At 40.4% G+C, this 17,888-nt stretch overlaps 1 protein-coding gene across 2 annotated transcripts in view; it reads right to left on the minus strand.

Moving 5' to 3' along the window:
- Positions 1 to 17,888, minus strand: part of CPLX2 (complexin 2) — a 126,840-nt gene that overhangs the window by 20,545 nt on the left and 88,407 nt on the right. For both annotated transcript variants that reach the window (XM_069954581.1, XM_069954575.1), the window contains 2 exons: positions 4,643 to 4,741; positions 2,050 to 2,225 (listed from right to left, as the gene is read on the minus strand). In XM_069954581.1, the coding sequence (XP_069810682.1) occupies positions 2,050 to 2,225; positions 4,643 to 4,673 (207 nt within the window). In that variant the 5' untranslated portion in view covers positions 4,674 to 4,741. The remainder of the gene's footprint in view (positions 1 to 2,049; positions 2,226 to 4,642; positions 4,742 to 17,888) is intronic.

The following is a 17,888-nucleotide window of genomic DNA, read 5'->3' on the forward strand; positions in this document are numbered from 1 at the left end:
TTGTTTTGCTGGTAAAAGCTACCGTAAATAAATGTCCATTTATATAGCAGTATATCACATGATTAAGTCATGGTCGCCTTTGTTGAGCTTGTTGGTTTGTGGAGCAAACAATAAAACACAAGAGGGGATATTTATTAAGTCTGGCGCCAGGCTTGAAAATGGTTTGCCAGATTTATGTAGAGGTGCACTGATTTATGTGTAAGTGGGCCGTAAGTGGGCCCTTCCCAGAAAATGTCCACTGCTTCACATATTAAATGTCCTCCTAGGTTTGGTATAAGAACTTTGTACCATATCTTCTAATATCCTTACTCCATGTCGGTGCCCTACTACACCTAGAACTAGATGAGCGAACTGGGTTCGGGTTCGAGTCGATCCGAACCCGAACGTTCGGTATTTGGTTAGCGGGGGCTGCTGAACTTGGATAAAGCTCTAAGGTTGTCTGGAAAACATGGATACAGCCAATGACTATATCCATGTTTTCCACATAGCCTTAGGGCTTTATCCAACTTCAGCAGCCACCGCTATCAAATGCTGAAAGTTCGGGTTCGGATGGACTCGAGCATGCCCGAGGTTTGCTCATCTCTACCTAGAACCTATCTCTTCATATATGGCCTATTTTAATACACAATATCATATGTCATTCCAGATAAGTAAAGTTGGCCTTTGTGGAAATGCATAAGCAATATACAGTATTTCTCATTATTCTAGCTTCTACAAATGTAAAATATTTAAAAACCTGGTTACCATAGTAACTGAATGTTTCACTGTTCCATTGTATGGAATGCGTGAGCCCAATAGAATAGGACTATACTAAGTTTTTGTTCTGTTTTTATACTATCACTCACATCAGACAAGGTCACAGCTAAGAAAACTGCAAGAGTTAACAATTAATGAAAATAAAAGTTACTTGGATACTGTTACTTTCGAACATATATATTTATATATATTAATGCTTTATCATTTCATGTAAACCCAATGATTTCATTTATTGCATGTTTTCATATATACTCTGCTAAAAATATAAATATAAATATTAATTTCTTCTGTTTATTATATTTATGAATAAAGAAAACTGATATAGAGAATGTTTAATTTGCTTGTGTACCAGTATGAATATAAATGATAGAAAAGCGGTATTTATTTTCATTTGCCAGGATCGGAAGGCATGTCCCAAAATTGCTACTGGCTTCATGAATGGAGCCTTCCCACATTGTTTTTTCCAATCTCCCTATGTGAATTATTGTCTGTAACCACAAAAGACTAGACTAGCTTCCCCAGCGTTTTACTGACCAACACTGTTTTGTTTGTGGACCAGTAGGCCTGTGTTAACCTGCCCTATGGCCACTATGGGAATATGTCAAAAATATGACCCATGAGTATGTCCTCAGTATTCCACACATATTATGTACAGTAAATACTGATGGGCTGTCTTCAAGAGAGAAAATTGAGCTCACTTTAAAAAAATGAATTAATAAAAGAATAAAAACACTAATGAAATACGGTATGCATATGTTATGCTCTCTTTATAGACTTCAATGGGCGTTTTTCATCTACAAAATTGCACAATTTGCATTTGAAAATACTTTACGCACATATTTTATATGGCCATGTGAACAATGCTATAGATTAAGATTAGCATTATAAGCTGCAAAAAATATATATTTAGGCTGTGTTCACACTACGTATATTTTAGTCAGTATTGTGGTCCTCATATTGCAACCAAAACCAGGAGTGGATTAAAAACACAGAAAGGATCTGTTCACACAATGGTGAAATTGAGTGGATGGCTGCCATATAACAGTAAATAACGGCCATTATTTCAATACAACAGCCGTTGTTTTAAAATAACAGCAAATATTTGCCATTAAATGGCGGCCATCCACTCAATTTCACCATTGTGTGAACAGATCCTTTCTGTGTTTTTAATCCACTCCTGGTTTTGGTTGCAATATGAGGACCACAATACTGACTGAAATATACGTAGTGTGAACCCAGCCTTATGGAATAAAATGTTAAATTCTACAGTCACAATTGAAATAAAGGCAGCACCTTATCTCTTATTTGTTGCCGGACTTTCTCCCTTTCTGCTTCCATCCTAGCATGTTTGGCTTTCCTTTCCTCCTCCTGTTGACGCAAAGCTTCTTGTCTTTCTTCTTCTTTCTTCGCAGCATCTGGATCTTTCTCCTCTTCACCTCCGAGCATTTTCCCCATATCCTTTGTTGCCCCTGTGTACAATGGTAGGGGGAACACCAGCGATACATATTTGTTATTCATTTCATTTACCAAAAATGACTTATTACCCCATAAAAAAACCCCTAAAGTCGTGTCCATTAGATGTCTTACGTCTCTGCAACCTGCTGACCGATATCTCTTGTCAGGGAAAATCTCTCTCTAGTAACAGCATGGGAATCTCAATCAATAATAAAGAAGTAATGAGTAAAATGAGCCTTTACCCAGAAACCATCTTTACTATAATGATCAAACAAAGCCATTGAGAGTTAAATTAATAGACATTTTCTGATATGGTCGGGAAATAAGGCTCTTGTGAGGATTAGGCACAGTAGGTGGGGGTATTGAATATTCATGTGAAGCTTCTAAGCTATTAAAAATATACCCTGCTGTCTTTCTAGTAACAGCAGGAAAGCTGGGCAATATACACATGTGCAACAATCGAATAGTTTCATGGGGGTAATTTTGTGGTACATAATGAGAGCATGAAAATAATCATGGTAAGTTGCTTTTTCATCAGTAGTCTCTACATTTTTTTCACTGTGCAAGGTGTTATATATTGTTTGGTGAGCCATTGCTAGCCCTGCTGAATGTGAAAGTTTTTTGGCATCTAGTGAGGAGGAAGATCCTGACTTCAACATGGGCTCTTCATAGAAATTTAGTACACAGCAACACAAAAAAGGAGATATGAGCACAAGTCTACCATGCTTGGGTCTGTCCGAGTTTCAACGTGCAGCATTTGATAAGCGGTGCAGAACTTGGATGAAGCCCTAGGCAGTCCTGGAAACATGGATGCAGCCCATGGCTATGTTCACATGACGTTTTTTCTGTCCTATTTTTGTTCTCACAATTACATCAGTCATTTTGAGTACCAAAACGATGTCAGTCATTTTGTCTTTTTAGGCCTTCATGATTACAATGAGGGCTATTGGTACATTATATTAGTTCAGGCCCTTGGGTTTCATTCTTTTTTGAAGGTTCATTAAAATTAGTAGTAATGACGGTGAAAAAAAAATGTGAACACCTATAAATAACATTTGTCTGCAAATATTTGTCAAGAATATTAATTTAACGTGCGTGCAAACAATGTCTGTTATGAAGTACACTATGTGTATTGGGCAGCCGTCATTCCATTGACTTTAATGCATTTTAAATAAAAAAAAAGTGAACACCTTTTCTTTCTTTTTTTTTTTTTTTAACTCAGTGTGAATGTAGCCTGTGGATATATCCATGTTTTCCAGGCCTCCTATAAAGAGGACTAAAAGCAGCATTGTTCAAAATGGGACCATGTCATTAAGATTGTGGTGTATTTATTAAGACCAGCATTTGAGACCCCAACCAGTATAAGATTCCATGAGATTTATCAAGAGATGCACACCTCTTTATAAATTCAGACTCTTCTAAGTCTGCCTGTGCTGCATGCCCCAAAAATCTACTAGATATTAAATAGATTTCATCTACAATTTACAGCAGCTTGCAAACATAAATAGTAGTCAATTTGCTGTGCAGGGGTGCCGTGTCAAACCTGTTTGCGGCAAACCCTACCCAGTTGACAAACATTGCACAGATTATCAAATTGTCACAAAATTAGGGGTTGCTCTAATTTCTGTGACATATGGCTGAACTGTGCAGAACTTAATAAATTCCCTTTCTCTAGGTGCCAACTAAAACAATAACTTCTATATGGCTGATGTATGATTCAACAGTATTAGACCAGTCTTGTATGTTTATGTACAGTTAGTTTAAATCTAAAAAGAAATTCATTACTTGACCTAAAAATAAATCAAAGAGTGCATGTGGGTTTAAAATTTGAATTTTTACAAAGAAGCTGGTTTTGGATATGCTGTATGTCTGACTTCCAAACCCCCAAGGTAAACAGCTGATATTATTACTATATATTTACTCTACAGTCTATGAGGATCCCTTCAGGGTCACTCTTTGTTAACATCTTCCCTAATACCCTCTAGGTAATAGAGAGGATGCCAAAGAGTGCATCTGCCCTCCATGATGCCTATGGGGCTTATTGAGCATATGGAAAGGAGTGTCTTATTGAGACACATGGTTTTTAATTCACCCGTAGACACTTTAGTTTCCCTTATTGTAACAATATGCCTTAAACGGGCACTGTCTCTGTCCTAGAGACATGTCAAAGTGTTTCATCAGTGGAGGTCTGGGTGCCCAGAGCCCTACCAATCATTAGATGCTAACAATTGGCTATGGGCTTAACTTCCTAGCTCGCTGACTTTTCATCTCACTGTAGCACATACAGTAGTCTGCATTGTGTGTCTAGGGTAAACATCTCCTGCAGCTAGATAGAGCAGTTAAACACCCAGATCCAGACAGATCAAAATGTTTGCTATGTCTCTAGGAGACAAAAGTGTGTGGATAAAAAGGTACAAAAATGGAATCTTACCCCCTAAAGCTTGTTTCATAACAAAATCCATGGTCCTCTGATGAGTTCTGCCAAGCCGGTCAAAGATGAATTCTCATCCAGTACAGTTGTAAGGAGACACTATAAGAAAGAGATAAGGAATACTAAGAAATGCATAACATTTCAAGAAAATACAAAGGATCATTATTTATTACTATAACATACATATTCTATATGTTCATTACCACCAATGATTACACTATGTAATAATTTTACAAACATTTTTTTGTTTTCTGGTGTAAAGTGGTTTTTCCTAATTGTTTGTGCGTAAAATGAATAAAAAAAGGTTATTATTCCCCTTAAACTTTGCTTTTGTGGTCAGCACAGTGATGTTTTGAAATTTATGTACTATGTATTCTTATGAATAATTACAAAATATTCAGTGCAGAGTATAGATTTCTAGAAGCTTCTGGAATTGTGAGACCTATCAAGAAGCATTTCTTAACTGTCCAGAATTTTCTAGAACCTTCTAGAATTTTCTGGGACTATCGAGCAGTGTCTAGAACTCCCTGGAACTGCCCCACAAGTGTTCATAGAAGTATATATAAACTTCCCTTGAGCTAACCAATTCATTTGATGTTTTGTAGAGTATAAATGAGTTAGTGTACACAGCTAAAGTTAATTTACATGGTATCCAGAGGTGGCACACATCCAGCAGACATGTTTTGCTATGTCTGTGGCCAATTTATAGACGAGATTGATAAAAGCACTTTGTAATGCTGCGTTTACACGGATTGATAATTCGCCCAATCGTTTAACGATTTTGAAGCTACAATTTGATTTTAATAACAATCAGGGTTTAGGCGAAAAAATCGTTACAAAAATCGTTAGAAAATTTGTAAGAAAAATCGTTATTGCGATCGTTTTTAAGATCGCTTGAGCCCATCTTTCACATAGGGTGAATCTTTGAAAGAATTTTCAGCGAACGACGAACAACGATTTGAGAACATGTTATAAGATCAAAATGAACGATTTCTCGCTTGTAGCTTGATCGCTTGCTGTGTTTACACGGAATGATTATCGCTCAAATGCGATCGTTATTGTGAAAATTCCAACGATAATCGTTCCATGTAAACGCAGCATAAAAGCATCTACTAAAATGTGTGAGGCCTACAAAGCATACTTTGGCGTGCCTATTTGGGATCAAGACAAATCATGGACACCTGATATCATATGTGATCTCTGCAAGAAAGAGAAAAAACACTGCAGGAACCAGTAGGCAGCTTGGAACAGTTTTGTTGCAGTGGTTCACACCTTCCCAGGCAGCCACAAGGTTATAAAGTGTGCACACCTGGTTCAGACTCTAAAAAAGACCTATGCTGCAATGGGCTGCAGGATGTCACTCAAAGTCCATATCCTTGATGCCCATCTTGATGAATTTAAAGAGAACATGGGAGCTTATTCAGAGAAGCAAGGCGAGCGCTTTCACCAGGACACAATGAACATAATGAACGCTGTTATCAAAGACAGTATAATGAGAACATGATGGGAGACTATTTGGGGGCTGATTCATGACAGTGATTTGCAGTATAGTCATAAATCCAGGAATTATACTCATTTTGAGCTGTTATACGCAACATTTATTGAATTTCATTCCAGTTGCATGTTTGTTGTGAAATGTTGGTCGTTTCTATGAACACAGACACAAGGAAAAATTTCATATTACATCTAAATAAATACAAAACTAGTGTAGGTCATTGTCACAAAAGCAAAGTTCAAACAATCAAACAAACAAACAAAATGTTACATAGGTTTAGCAGTTATCTAAAAAATTAAACCGCTACATGTGACTTATGAACTTCTCATTATGTGTCTATAAAACATAAAAAGCCTCATTGCAATGCATGTGTGATATCGGAGGCACAAGAGACTTTGCTTACACTTTTGCTGGCAGTTTCCATTGGGGCTTTCTGTATTTTTAGATTAGTATTCCATGTTTGTATCACACTGCAGCAGACACTCAATAATTACATGCAATTGAGCAAAGAAGAACTTGACACTTTTTCTGACAAAAATAGAATCTTGGATTATTTTTGCCACCAGTTATTATAGACTCAGAGAAGCAGTTACAGAGCACCAGGAGTATAAAGATTAAAAGCTTATACCGTATATAGGAAGAGGTCTAGAAATTAAAAAAAGGATTTGTCTCCATTCATATTTTCCTTCTTGCATGCTTGTCGCACTACATGTGTTCCAATGTTTATACAAAGATACAAAGGTCAAAAGTCATTAAAATTAGACAAATAATAGAGTGGCAGCCGAAATGCTTGGCCTTCACTTGATTTACTTTTTATGGGACTGCCAAAACATTACTTAGTACAATGCTTGGCTGTGTTCAGAAGTCCCATAGAGAGTGACTTGAGGCAGGCCATAGAGATGTCACACAGACTGGGTGAGAACTTCAGCCCTAAAAACAAATGAGTCACGGGTAGATAATTGAAGACTAGTTGTACTATGGCCGGGAAAGTGGCCTGTTTTTTCCAGTCCTGTTGGAAAGTGGACTAATGGATTAAATTGGGTAATTGGTGGTCCAAGGGGCTCCTAGAAGAAAGTGAGTTAGATTGTGCAGTGAGAGAGAGACCAGTGGATCAGAACAAACCATGAGCCCTGCAAGCAAGTCCCATGAATTGAGTGGTCTATAAAAACACAGTGAGATCCCTACAATGCAATGTGGGGTTAGAGAGGGAACCCCCCTTCTGGTGCACAGCAAGGTGCATCCAGTACACTGTGCCATCATTTTCATGCTGCCTGAACCATAAGTCATTGGGCCAGCATTGATTGAGAGATCTCTTAGGGCCATATTAGATGGCCCGATCACTTCCTTTAAAAGTGTAAAAAAATAAAGTTTATACATACCTTTCCACGATCCCCAGTGTTCATCTCGCTTTAACCTAAATCAGGAGGCATACACTCTTATCTCAATCTGTCATTTCAGTGTCAGTGCAGCTTCTGGCACAGACAGCCTCTATCACAGGCCGGAAGCTCACAGCTGCAGCCCTGCGGTGCCCGAACTTCTCTCCTGCTCGGCGTGATGATGTCACACGTGCATGCGCCGAGAAGCAGGAGAGGAGTTTAAGACCGCGGGGCTGCAGATGTGAGCCCTGAAGCTGCATGGGGGGGACCTGCCCAGCCTGCCTCTGCCTCCCGTATGCTTCCCAGCTGCTCCCTCTTCCCCCCCAGCCTCTCCCTCTGCACCCCCCATCTGCTTCCCCTGCCCCCCAGCTTCTCCCCTGCCCCCCCAGCTGCTCTGAGCCCCCACAGATCTCTGTATTCTTAAATGCCACAAAGCATCCAGTGTATGATGCACCTAGGACCCAACTACAACAGCTGCAGGCACTACAACTCCCAGCATGTACTGACAGTCTTCAGCCTCAGGATATGCTGGGAGTTGTAGTACATTAGTACAATCCTCTGATAAGACATAAGATAAGATGTAGACAGATGTATTGCTGAACCTTCAGGGCTGATGGATGTGACCCACAGATTGCAGCCACAGGAGCCTCTGCACACAGTGATTTATTAAAGGGTTGCCCTCTCAGAAACTACAACTCCCAGCATACCCTGAGAGCTGTAAAAATGTAGGGATTTGTCACAGATGCTGTTGAATCTAGGAAAGGACCAAGTCAGCATGTCGTGTCTCACTGGTTCTATATTTGGGGGGCTCCAAGGATCATTTCCTCTGGTGGGCCCAAGGTACCCCAGTCCGACACTGGACAGAAGCGATCCCCAAACTAATACGTCCCCGGCCTCCTTCCTTACTCCATCACGTCTGTTTGATGAAAAGAGCGGGCATCAAACAGAGCGGCACCCAAGTGCCAGGGTATATATACCATGCATGTAACCAGCCAGTGCCCGGGGGGGGGGGGGGGTGGTCTCAGCATGCAAAGTGCCTAGGGCAGCATGAACTCTAAATACAGGCCTGTGTGTGTGATGTAAATAACTTTGGGGATCCTTGTAAATCATGTGATAAGTAGTTGTATAGCAGAAATAACTGTTGCGGTTTGCACTGCTCTGGGAGCACCATCTAACAGCTCTCAGCCTTCAAATCAATCCCAGTCGGCATAATAATTATTAAACGTGATGAGAATGATCTGGATCTTGTTGCTGCTTTATGCTAGTAGAAAATAGCTTTCAGCAACTGATAGAAGGCAACACAGCTAAATCCAGGCAAAAGAGATTATTTCCCATCATTTGCTGCATGGATTACTCAGTAGCATGTGGACAGTTCTGCCACAGATAGCAGACTGGCAGCAGATATAGAAGGTATCAGCCACTTACTCACTTGTGATGTCTAGCACACACCGGCTTTACATGTGTAAGGCATCCTCTTGTCAGAGGGATTCCAGGCTCTTTCATCACATCACAAAATCCCTTATGTCCAGTTCATCATTACGGTTGCACAGAGTTTTTTTTAGGAATGCTAATGAAAAAATTGAATACTTCAAAGGAATTTTTCTGTGTGCGTTTTAACATGCAAATCTAAAGAAGACTGGAAAATGGAAAGGTTCCTTTTTTAGTTATTTACCAGGTACCTGTATGTATTTTTTATTATAATAGATTTTTTCTTTTATTATTATCATTTTATCAGTATCTTGTCATTATCTCTGCTATTCATACACTTATGGTAGCCAATGTAGTGGCAGTAGTCTTAGGGTCTTTTTACATCTAACAATTTGTTGCCTGTGGGTGGCCAGAACTGAGCGCCGATCAGCAATATTGGTGCTCGTTTGCAGTGCCTTTATATGGCATGAGGAAGCGAGTAGATGAGCTGCACAAACGATCCTTGTATTGTTTGTGCAGCCCTGGAAACTGACAGCACAGATATGAATATACTTATACTTTTTATGGTTATTGCCCCAACATAAACCCTGTTTACACAGGGAGATGCCTGTCTTTAGTGTTACATTAGTCCTCAAGATCAGGACTAAACATGTAATAATATGTACAACCCTTCTGGATTTACTGTAGCTGCAATAGTCAGTGAACACATCAAAAAATATATACGCACACATCCTTATCAATAAAATTTCTTATGCAGAGAGATTAGATTTGATGAGGTCCCTGGGGCATCATAAAACCGTCTATAGGTACATTCTCTTCAAAGGTAGTGTTTCATTATGGATTGTCTAGACCAGCTAGATCTGCTCCCTGGTATCTTCCTGTCTGCTCCCTACAGCCTCAGTTGGAACTTCAGAGCTGGTCTCTAAAGTGACAGGCTGCTCAGCCAATTAATGGCCGTGGCAGTACCGTCCCACCTAGTGAGTGGCTGAGCAGCTTGGCACTTCAGAGACAGCTCTGAAGTTGCATCTGCAGGTGCGGACAGCTGGCAAAAGCCAGGAAGACACCGGGGAGCTGGCAGAAACACCGGGGAGCGTGGGGAGGTATGTATATACTTTATTGTATTCTTTACACTGTCATCGGCCGTCGGCCACGCGTGACTATTGCACATAGCGATGTGCAGTCAGCAGCCAATAATTTTTAGGTCCGGACTTAAAGACATGATAAGCTGGTGATCGCTGTTATCGGCTAAATTTTGTATTTATTACAGTGATGATCCGCCGAATCGGCCTAATTTGACAGATTATTGCTCTGTGTAATAGGGCGCTAAACCTTTGACATTTATAAAGATTGGCGCAATTGTACCAGTCTTTTCACGGCCAGATGTACTAAGATGCCTGTAAGTAAAGTCGGCAAGCCCTGCGCCCGTTGCAGGCATTGCACAAAAATCTACACTGGCTCTAGAGCAGGTGTAGATTTTTGCCTAGTTTATACCTGTTTCCAGGCCTGTTTCGGAGCACACCATTCATAAATCTCCCCCACAATGTTTTGATTATGGGCCTGTCTTCTAACATATTGCTCAATGCCATCTGACTGACCTTCATGGACCATGTTGCAAGTATTTTACAGTATTTCAGCGCATTCTAACTCAGGGTGGAATTTTGCTTTGAAGTTTATAAACCATCTGCCTTTGATAACTAGTAAGAAACCATATGTTATGCTAAGACTAACATTATTTTTACTCCAACATTTGAATAAACAATTTCCCAGCTCTGTTTAGTAAAATATCACACTTACAAGATGAACAAATGTAAATAAAAAATTTCATGAGTCACGCCTTAAAAAACATAAAAGATTCTACCCCATTATAAATTATTAACCACCGATGTTATAATAATAATAGGTCAGTTGGAGACCTTTCTTTTTGATGTAAATGGAATATCCATGTCTTGAAAAAAAGCTAAGTCACCTGCCAATCTGTGGTGGAAATCCGAGGTACACCTCAGATCTCTGCTGGGGATTTGGTTATGGATATTTCAGACAAAAAAAAATCATGTGAACATACCTTTACAGGCCGGTTCTGGTGACATTTGGCTCATGCAAATGAAGCAAAGACTAGCACACCTTGTTTCATAGTGTATGTTTCATTGTGCTCATTGTGTATGTGCTGGCTGCTGCCAGAGTTCAGACTTGCATGATTCCTCAGGAGACCAGGACTGATCACAGGCTACTTATGGTATACTACTATATTGAGCAGCCGCGTGACGTTACTGAGGGTGCCGCGGCTTCAGTGATGTACGGCCTCCCAGCTGAGCGGTATAGTGCTCAGCTGGATGGCATCAGTGCTCAGGGTGAGTGACAGGCGTCTCTGCCACTCGCTCTGTAGCACTGTAGCTGACTGTGGTCAGGACTCAGGAGTACGGACCAATTACATTCTGGTCCAGGCTCCTGGTCCTGCATTTAAAGAGCCAGCAGTCATTCACTGATTGCTGGCTATTAGGTTAATACCCTGGTCCCAGCTCCCCTATGTCTATTCCTGCCATCCCCTTCCTAACTCCCTTTGCTTTGCTTATCCAACCTCCCGCCTGACCTTTGACTATCCGATTGCCTACTGATTTTGTACTGCGTTGCCTGTTTGGTCCTTACTTGGCTTGTTTACTATCCCATATTGTGTTTGTCTGTCTGTCTTGTTTTGTGTTCCACATATTCAGCATAGGGAATGTCTTTGTGGTTGTCCGCGGCCGCCTAGGGCTGGTTGAGGCTAGTAGGTAGGGACAGTGGTTGGGTTCAGACCTAGGGCCCACTGTCTTGTCCTGTCTGTACCTCCCTGTCCTGACAGTAGCATAATAAACAGCAGGAGATGGGCTAGAGGAAGCGCTGTAGAGTGTGAAATGGCTGTGGAACTCCCGCGCATCTACAGTACTGTGTATCCCTTGCATGTTTTGATCCGTGCATGGCACTCACTGGTCATTGGTGAGTGCCGCCTCTTCTCCTGCTGTTTATAACATACATGGACTTTCATAGACGTCAACTTTTCACACAACTTTGCTCATCTGATAGCAACAGTGTGGGCCCAAGAGTGGGGCAGAGTGAAGTTGGTTCTGTGTTTTAAGGCCTTGTGATTTTTTTTGTGATATGTCTGTGTGTATTTATCCTTGGGTGTAGATGACTGTGTAATGGTTTGCATTAAAAATCACCTTGTCACCCTGCTGAAGGGTTAATCCAACAAAATCATGAAGGTTTTTTAAAAAACAAGGTATGCTTTAAGCCTTTACAAGTTTTTCTGCAATGTAGCAAGTAATTCATTGTTTGAAATTCCTCTTCAGTGGCTCTATCTATTACAACACAAACGGCAGAGTCTTCTCAGCTCTCTGGACAATGAAAAGCCCTTAACCCAATAATCAATGAGCTGAACTCAAGCTGTGTCCAGATAATTAAGATACAATGCTATGTGACAATATTGCTCACCCCTAATCGGAGCTCGCTGGTGCCTTCCAGCTTGTGGGGGAGTAAAATCTTCACTTGATGTATCTTTTAAATGCATCTTTAGTTGGACATAGTAAAACAGTGTTTTACAACTCATGGATAACATCAAAAGACCATATATTTGAGACTAAGTCCTGCATATATATTGTAACTTAAGAAATGTACACAGGGAGTAAAGAATAGCTCTTGACTCAATGCATAAGGTTTTAGGAACAGAACTTTAGTAGATGCTAGTAGGTAATACAGCAGGGTACTAGCAAACTAGAAGTGGGACAATGGGGATAAAATATTTTATTTATTTGTAGTACTTTTTGATATTGAGGCTTTCATTTTAGTTTATGTACATTTTGTCCATATGGCCACATATGTGAACATTTTAGGTTGCTAAGATCAGGAACCAAAAATATAAATACATTTGAATGCTTGGCAGTTTTGACCTAAATGGGTACACTGATCATTTAAAAATTAAGCTATATTGCTGGGGTTGCATAGAAAATAACAAACATCCTATTTTTACCTCACCACACTCTCCCAGGGTCCTCCTGTTGCATCTGCAGGTCCCCTGTTGGCCGCTACCTCCGAGACTCATTTCTGCAGTAACAGCCCTCTTAGCCAATTACTGACTGAAGCGGATTACAAAGGTCGGAATACTCTTTTAGGCTATGTTCACACTGCGTATGAGTCCGGCCGCATTTCGTACGCCGTCGTACATGTGGGGCTGAAACTACGGGCGTGGGAAAAATCGACATGCGGCCGGATGCGTACGAACCGCGAACATACGCCCGTAGTACAGTTATGCTTCCCTAGCTTGTTTCGCAGTGATCTGAAACAGGTCATTTACTTGGAAATCTTCGCCCAACCCAATAAAACTCACAGAACCTTTTGGATCAAAAAATCAAGTTAAATTTGGCTGAAATAAGGACTTCGTACGGGACCGCATGGAAATCCACGGCCGTGAGTTGGAACATTTCTGTCCTCAAACAATGGTCTTACGGCCGTAAGCTCATACGTACTGTGCATTGTGTGGGCGTATATTGTATACTTTCAAGCGAACGCATCAACCTCAAAACTACGTCCGTATATTCGCGGTTCGCACTACGGCCGGACTCATACGCAGTGTGAACATAGCCTTAATGTATTAAATTCCCTCTGCTTCCCTAACTATATGCTTTCCTCTATTCAGTTTATAAAGATAAGATGAGGATTATGCTGCCCCCTACAGCAGGCAAAAATGGTACTGGCTCTAGCTACTTAATCATGGGATTGATGGCAGATTTGAAAGGGAGAGGATGTAGTTTGAAATTTGAAAATCAAGAAGTCTGATTAGAAGTTACATGATCCAGATACAGTGAAATGAATGGGTTTAGCAGAGCTGGGATGAAATGGATGTAGTAGAGCTAAAGTGAAACAGATGACACAACAGGAACTTCTTTAGGCTTAGGATTCCAGTGGGTGGTCTTACTTAAAGACTGACAGTCATTTCTGTATGAGTAAGGCCAGCTCCTGGACTCCTTAACCCAGATTGTGCAGGAATTGAATTGAATATAATAAGATTATACTTTTTACCACAAAACTATATATCAATCTTCCCTTCCCCTTTTTGCCACTTTGCACAGGAGAATAAAAGCATTTTTCTACATAATGGAAGCACAGATAGATATACGATAAAGTACCATGTGTCGCTTGACCTAGCAGCTAACAGTGTCAGAAGTGTGGAATGTGAATTGCAGCTGACAGATTTCCTTTAAGTTTAAGACTAAGGTTAAAAGTTTGAAAGAAATGTTCAAAATCATTACTAGAAGGAATGAAAAGTAAATATTGTAGGGCCTGATGACATCATTGAATGACATTTATGTCAGAAATCCTAGGTTTCATTTATGGAATTTTAGCAACTGATTCGAGTTTATTGATTTTGTTAACCAAATGGAGGAAGTGAGGATGAGGAGAGGTTAACTGCCAGTGCTGGATTATGTGATTCTGGGAGGACTCCCTTAGGAGACTGGATAAGTGAATACCTATAAAAGTTGTGCTAGATAAGCACTTTCCACAAACTGTGTCACTCCCCCAGGTACCAGATGTATTGCGCTTCAGAGGCATTCCAGTTCACATTTGGCTTTTAAAGGTTACCACAGACATTAGACCAAAGCATTCTACATCACTGCATGTGGAAATGATTTATATGGCAGACCCTGAATGGATACATTACACCTAGAACATCCTTACTTGACATTTACATTTCTAATACTTGCAGCTGACCATGGAAATACAAAAGCAATGTGGTAAAAGCTTAAAGCAACTCTGTACCCATAATCTGCTCCTCACAAACCGCTTGTACCTTCTTATAGCTGCTTTTCATCTAAGATCTGTCCTGAGGTCCGTTCGGCAGGTGATGCAGTTATTGTCCTAAAAACAACTTTTAAACTTGCAGCCCTGTGTCAAATTGGCGTGGCCTAGAGTGTCTGTGCATTAGACTTGCACCAGCCCTCCGTCCCTCCTCTTCACCCTCTTCATCATTAGGAATGCCCCAGGCAGGTATTCTCCTCTTCATAATCTGTAAGAACACTGCATGTGTGCTGGATCATTAGGGCACCTGTGCAGTTTTCAGAAAAGTGACGAATATAAAAAAAAAACCTGCCCAGGGGGCATTCCTAATGATGAGGAGGACAGGGAGGAGGGATGGAGAGGTGGTGCTAGTCTAATGCAAGCCTGGGCACAGACACTTTAGGCCACGCCAATATGACACAGGGCTAAGTTTAAAAGTACAAGTTTTTTAGGACAATAACTCATCAACTGCCGAACGGACCTCAGGACAGATCTTGGATTAAAAGCAGCTATCTGAAGGTACACGTGGTCAGGAGGGGGCAGATTGTGGGTACAAAGTCGCTTTAAAGTCTGTTAGCTTATAATCCTAATAAGACAAGCACTCTGAATTTAATATTTAATTGTCTCTTTGTAAACTATGTTAGATTACTATAGCATGAAAAGAATGACACTTTGGCGCTTATGGTACCTGATACAAAACATCTGTATAAAATTGTACATCACATAGCAAGTACAGGACAATCTAGGCCTGATATGTTATGGGATTCCCCCCTCTCCTTAATCATAAACTGTTTTATGATTTTGGGCAGAGTCTTAAATGCTTCAGGCCTACTATGTGCAATAAAGAAGTTTTGTTTACACCCAAGATTGATCATTTATTGCAAACAGGTAGTTCTGACCCTGGCACTGCTGGCAGCATCAGTCCCTTGCTTCACTCCCTGCCTGTTGCTGCCTGCTTCTGACAGGTTTTTTTTCCAGTGTGCTGCCCTTTCTCCCACTTACTGCCCTACGTCCTACTCACTCTCTTGCTTCCTCTCTTATTACCATTACTCCTGACCTATAAAAATTGCATGCAGACTCCTTAACCTAGTTAAAGGGTCAATACGCATATCTTTAATTGTTCCCTCACCTAGTCATGCTCAACAATAGCTATTTAAAAGTAAGGGTCCACATAGAAATGAACACCAACCTTGATGATTGGTACTCGTTGATGAGCCTTTACACAGCTCAATCAATTGCAGGCCAAGGCTCCGGGTCAAATTAATGCAATGTTCCTTTCCACCTTCTAAGAGCCATAGCGCTTTTATTTTTCCATCAACAGGGCAGGCTGGTTGGGGTGTCATTTTTTGCACCATGATCTCTAGTTTTTATTAATATCATATTGGTGTAACAGAAAAATTTTGATCGCTTTTTAATAATTCTTTTCTAATATATAATTTAAAATGTGAAAAATCAGCAATCCTGGTGTTTTTTCTTTTTCTGTTTACACTGTTCACAATGCGGGAACAATAATGTTATGTTTAATAGATTGGACAATTCCACAAGCTATGATATATATGTTTAATTATTTTTTTTTAATATTTTTATCATGGGCAAGGAGGTATATTAAACTTTTATTTGGAGGGGGGTTTGTAAGGGATTTTTAATACTTTTTAAAACTTTTTATAACACATTTTTTAACAATTGTTTTTACTTTAAGGACATGTTCACATGGCGTAAGAGCCCGGCCGTTCCGTGACCCGGCCGGGTCACGGAGCGGCCGGTTTTTGGAAAGATCATCCCGGCTGGTACTGCAGTTCCGGCCAGATGAGCTTTTGGCCCGCAGAGTTCTCATGCGGGCGCATCTGGGCGCGCCCGCATCAAAACTCCACAATGCACACTATGAAGCTTACGGCCACAGTCGCTCACCTTATAGTGTGCACTGACATGGTTTTCTACGGCTGCTATTCACTGACATGTCAGTTGTTTGCGGCGCCGCTAGGGGTCCCGGCCGGAGCGTATACTATGTGTATACACTCCGGCCGGGATCCCATAGACACCCGGCCAATGTATTTTCTCATATTAACTATGGCCATTGTTGCAATTAGCAACAACGGCCATAGAAATACAAAAAAAATGTTTTGTGAACATAGTCTAAAACATGCAATTAATAGATTGCATATACTGATCTTTGCTACGCCATTGTGAGCTATGCATAGAGCCTGCCATAGAGCAGACTCTATACATGGAACATTGATCCAACAGGACTGAGGTAACTGACTTACCCCGGCTCGTCGGTACAAGCGATTGGGACCCCCGCAGTCCCGATCACTTAGTAACAGGATCTTGTCCTGTCACTGAGTACCTTAAACGCTGCGATCACTATAGATCTCTATAGATCTATATAACATGGGTCAATTATCAGGAGAAAATATTAAACACTTATTCATGCAATAATCAGCCCATGTAAGAAGGCCTTTTGACTCTGCTCCCAGATTTGACCCAAAGTAAAACAAGTTTGGTAGCATAGCAAGTCACCAAACAATACATAGGTTCACTACAAGAGTCTTCTTCTAGGAGTGTGGGGGGTGTTGGCTACAAACAGTATAGATATAATAGTAGCAACTGGGCTAAAATCTGCTCTGCAATATTAGAATAAAAAAAATCATTATTATATATTACATGGTAAATGGGGAAGAAGGCCTTTAACATGAACTTGAAGTTAAGCCACTAAAGAATAAATGTAGATTATGAACATACACAATTTTCAATTATGAAGTACAAGTACATTCAAGTTATATTCTTTGCCAATTCTCACACACTTAATCTAGTCTTCTTAAAGTGTCACTGTCGTTATAACTTTCAAAATCTAAATCAAGTCTGCCTTCAGGAGACTGGACCTGGATTTCTGGTAAGTTCAGCTTTGTGTTACAGCATGCTAAAAAAAATAAAAATAAATAATGAATGTATAAGGCAAACTTGCTTTATATCACATCTACTGTTGATTTAGATTTTGAAAGTTATAATGACAGTGACACTTTAACTTCCTCCAATTTCCACACTGATGAAAGGAAAATTTCAGACCCTAAAGCTCCAGTAGTAGAAGTGTTAGTAGGCATGTTCTATTCTGGCTACAATTCCTTATTAATCTATCATACACTGT

The sequence above is a fragment of the Dendropsophus ebraccatus genome, chromosome 1 (assembly GCF_027789765.1).
Source record: "Dendropsophus ebraccatus isolate aDenEbr1 chromosome 1, aDenEbr1.pat, whole genome shotgun sequence".
Taxonomy (NCBI): Eukaryota; Metazoa; Chordata; class Amphibia; order Anura; family Hylidae; genus Dendropsophus; species Dendropsophus ebraccatus.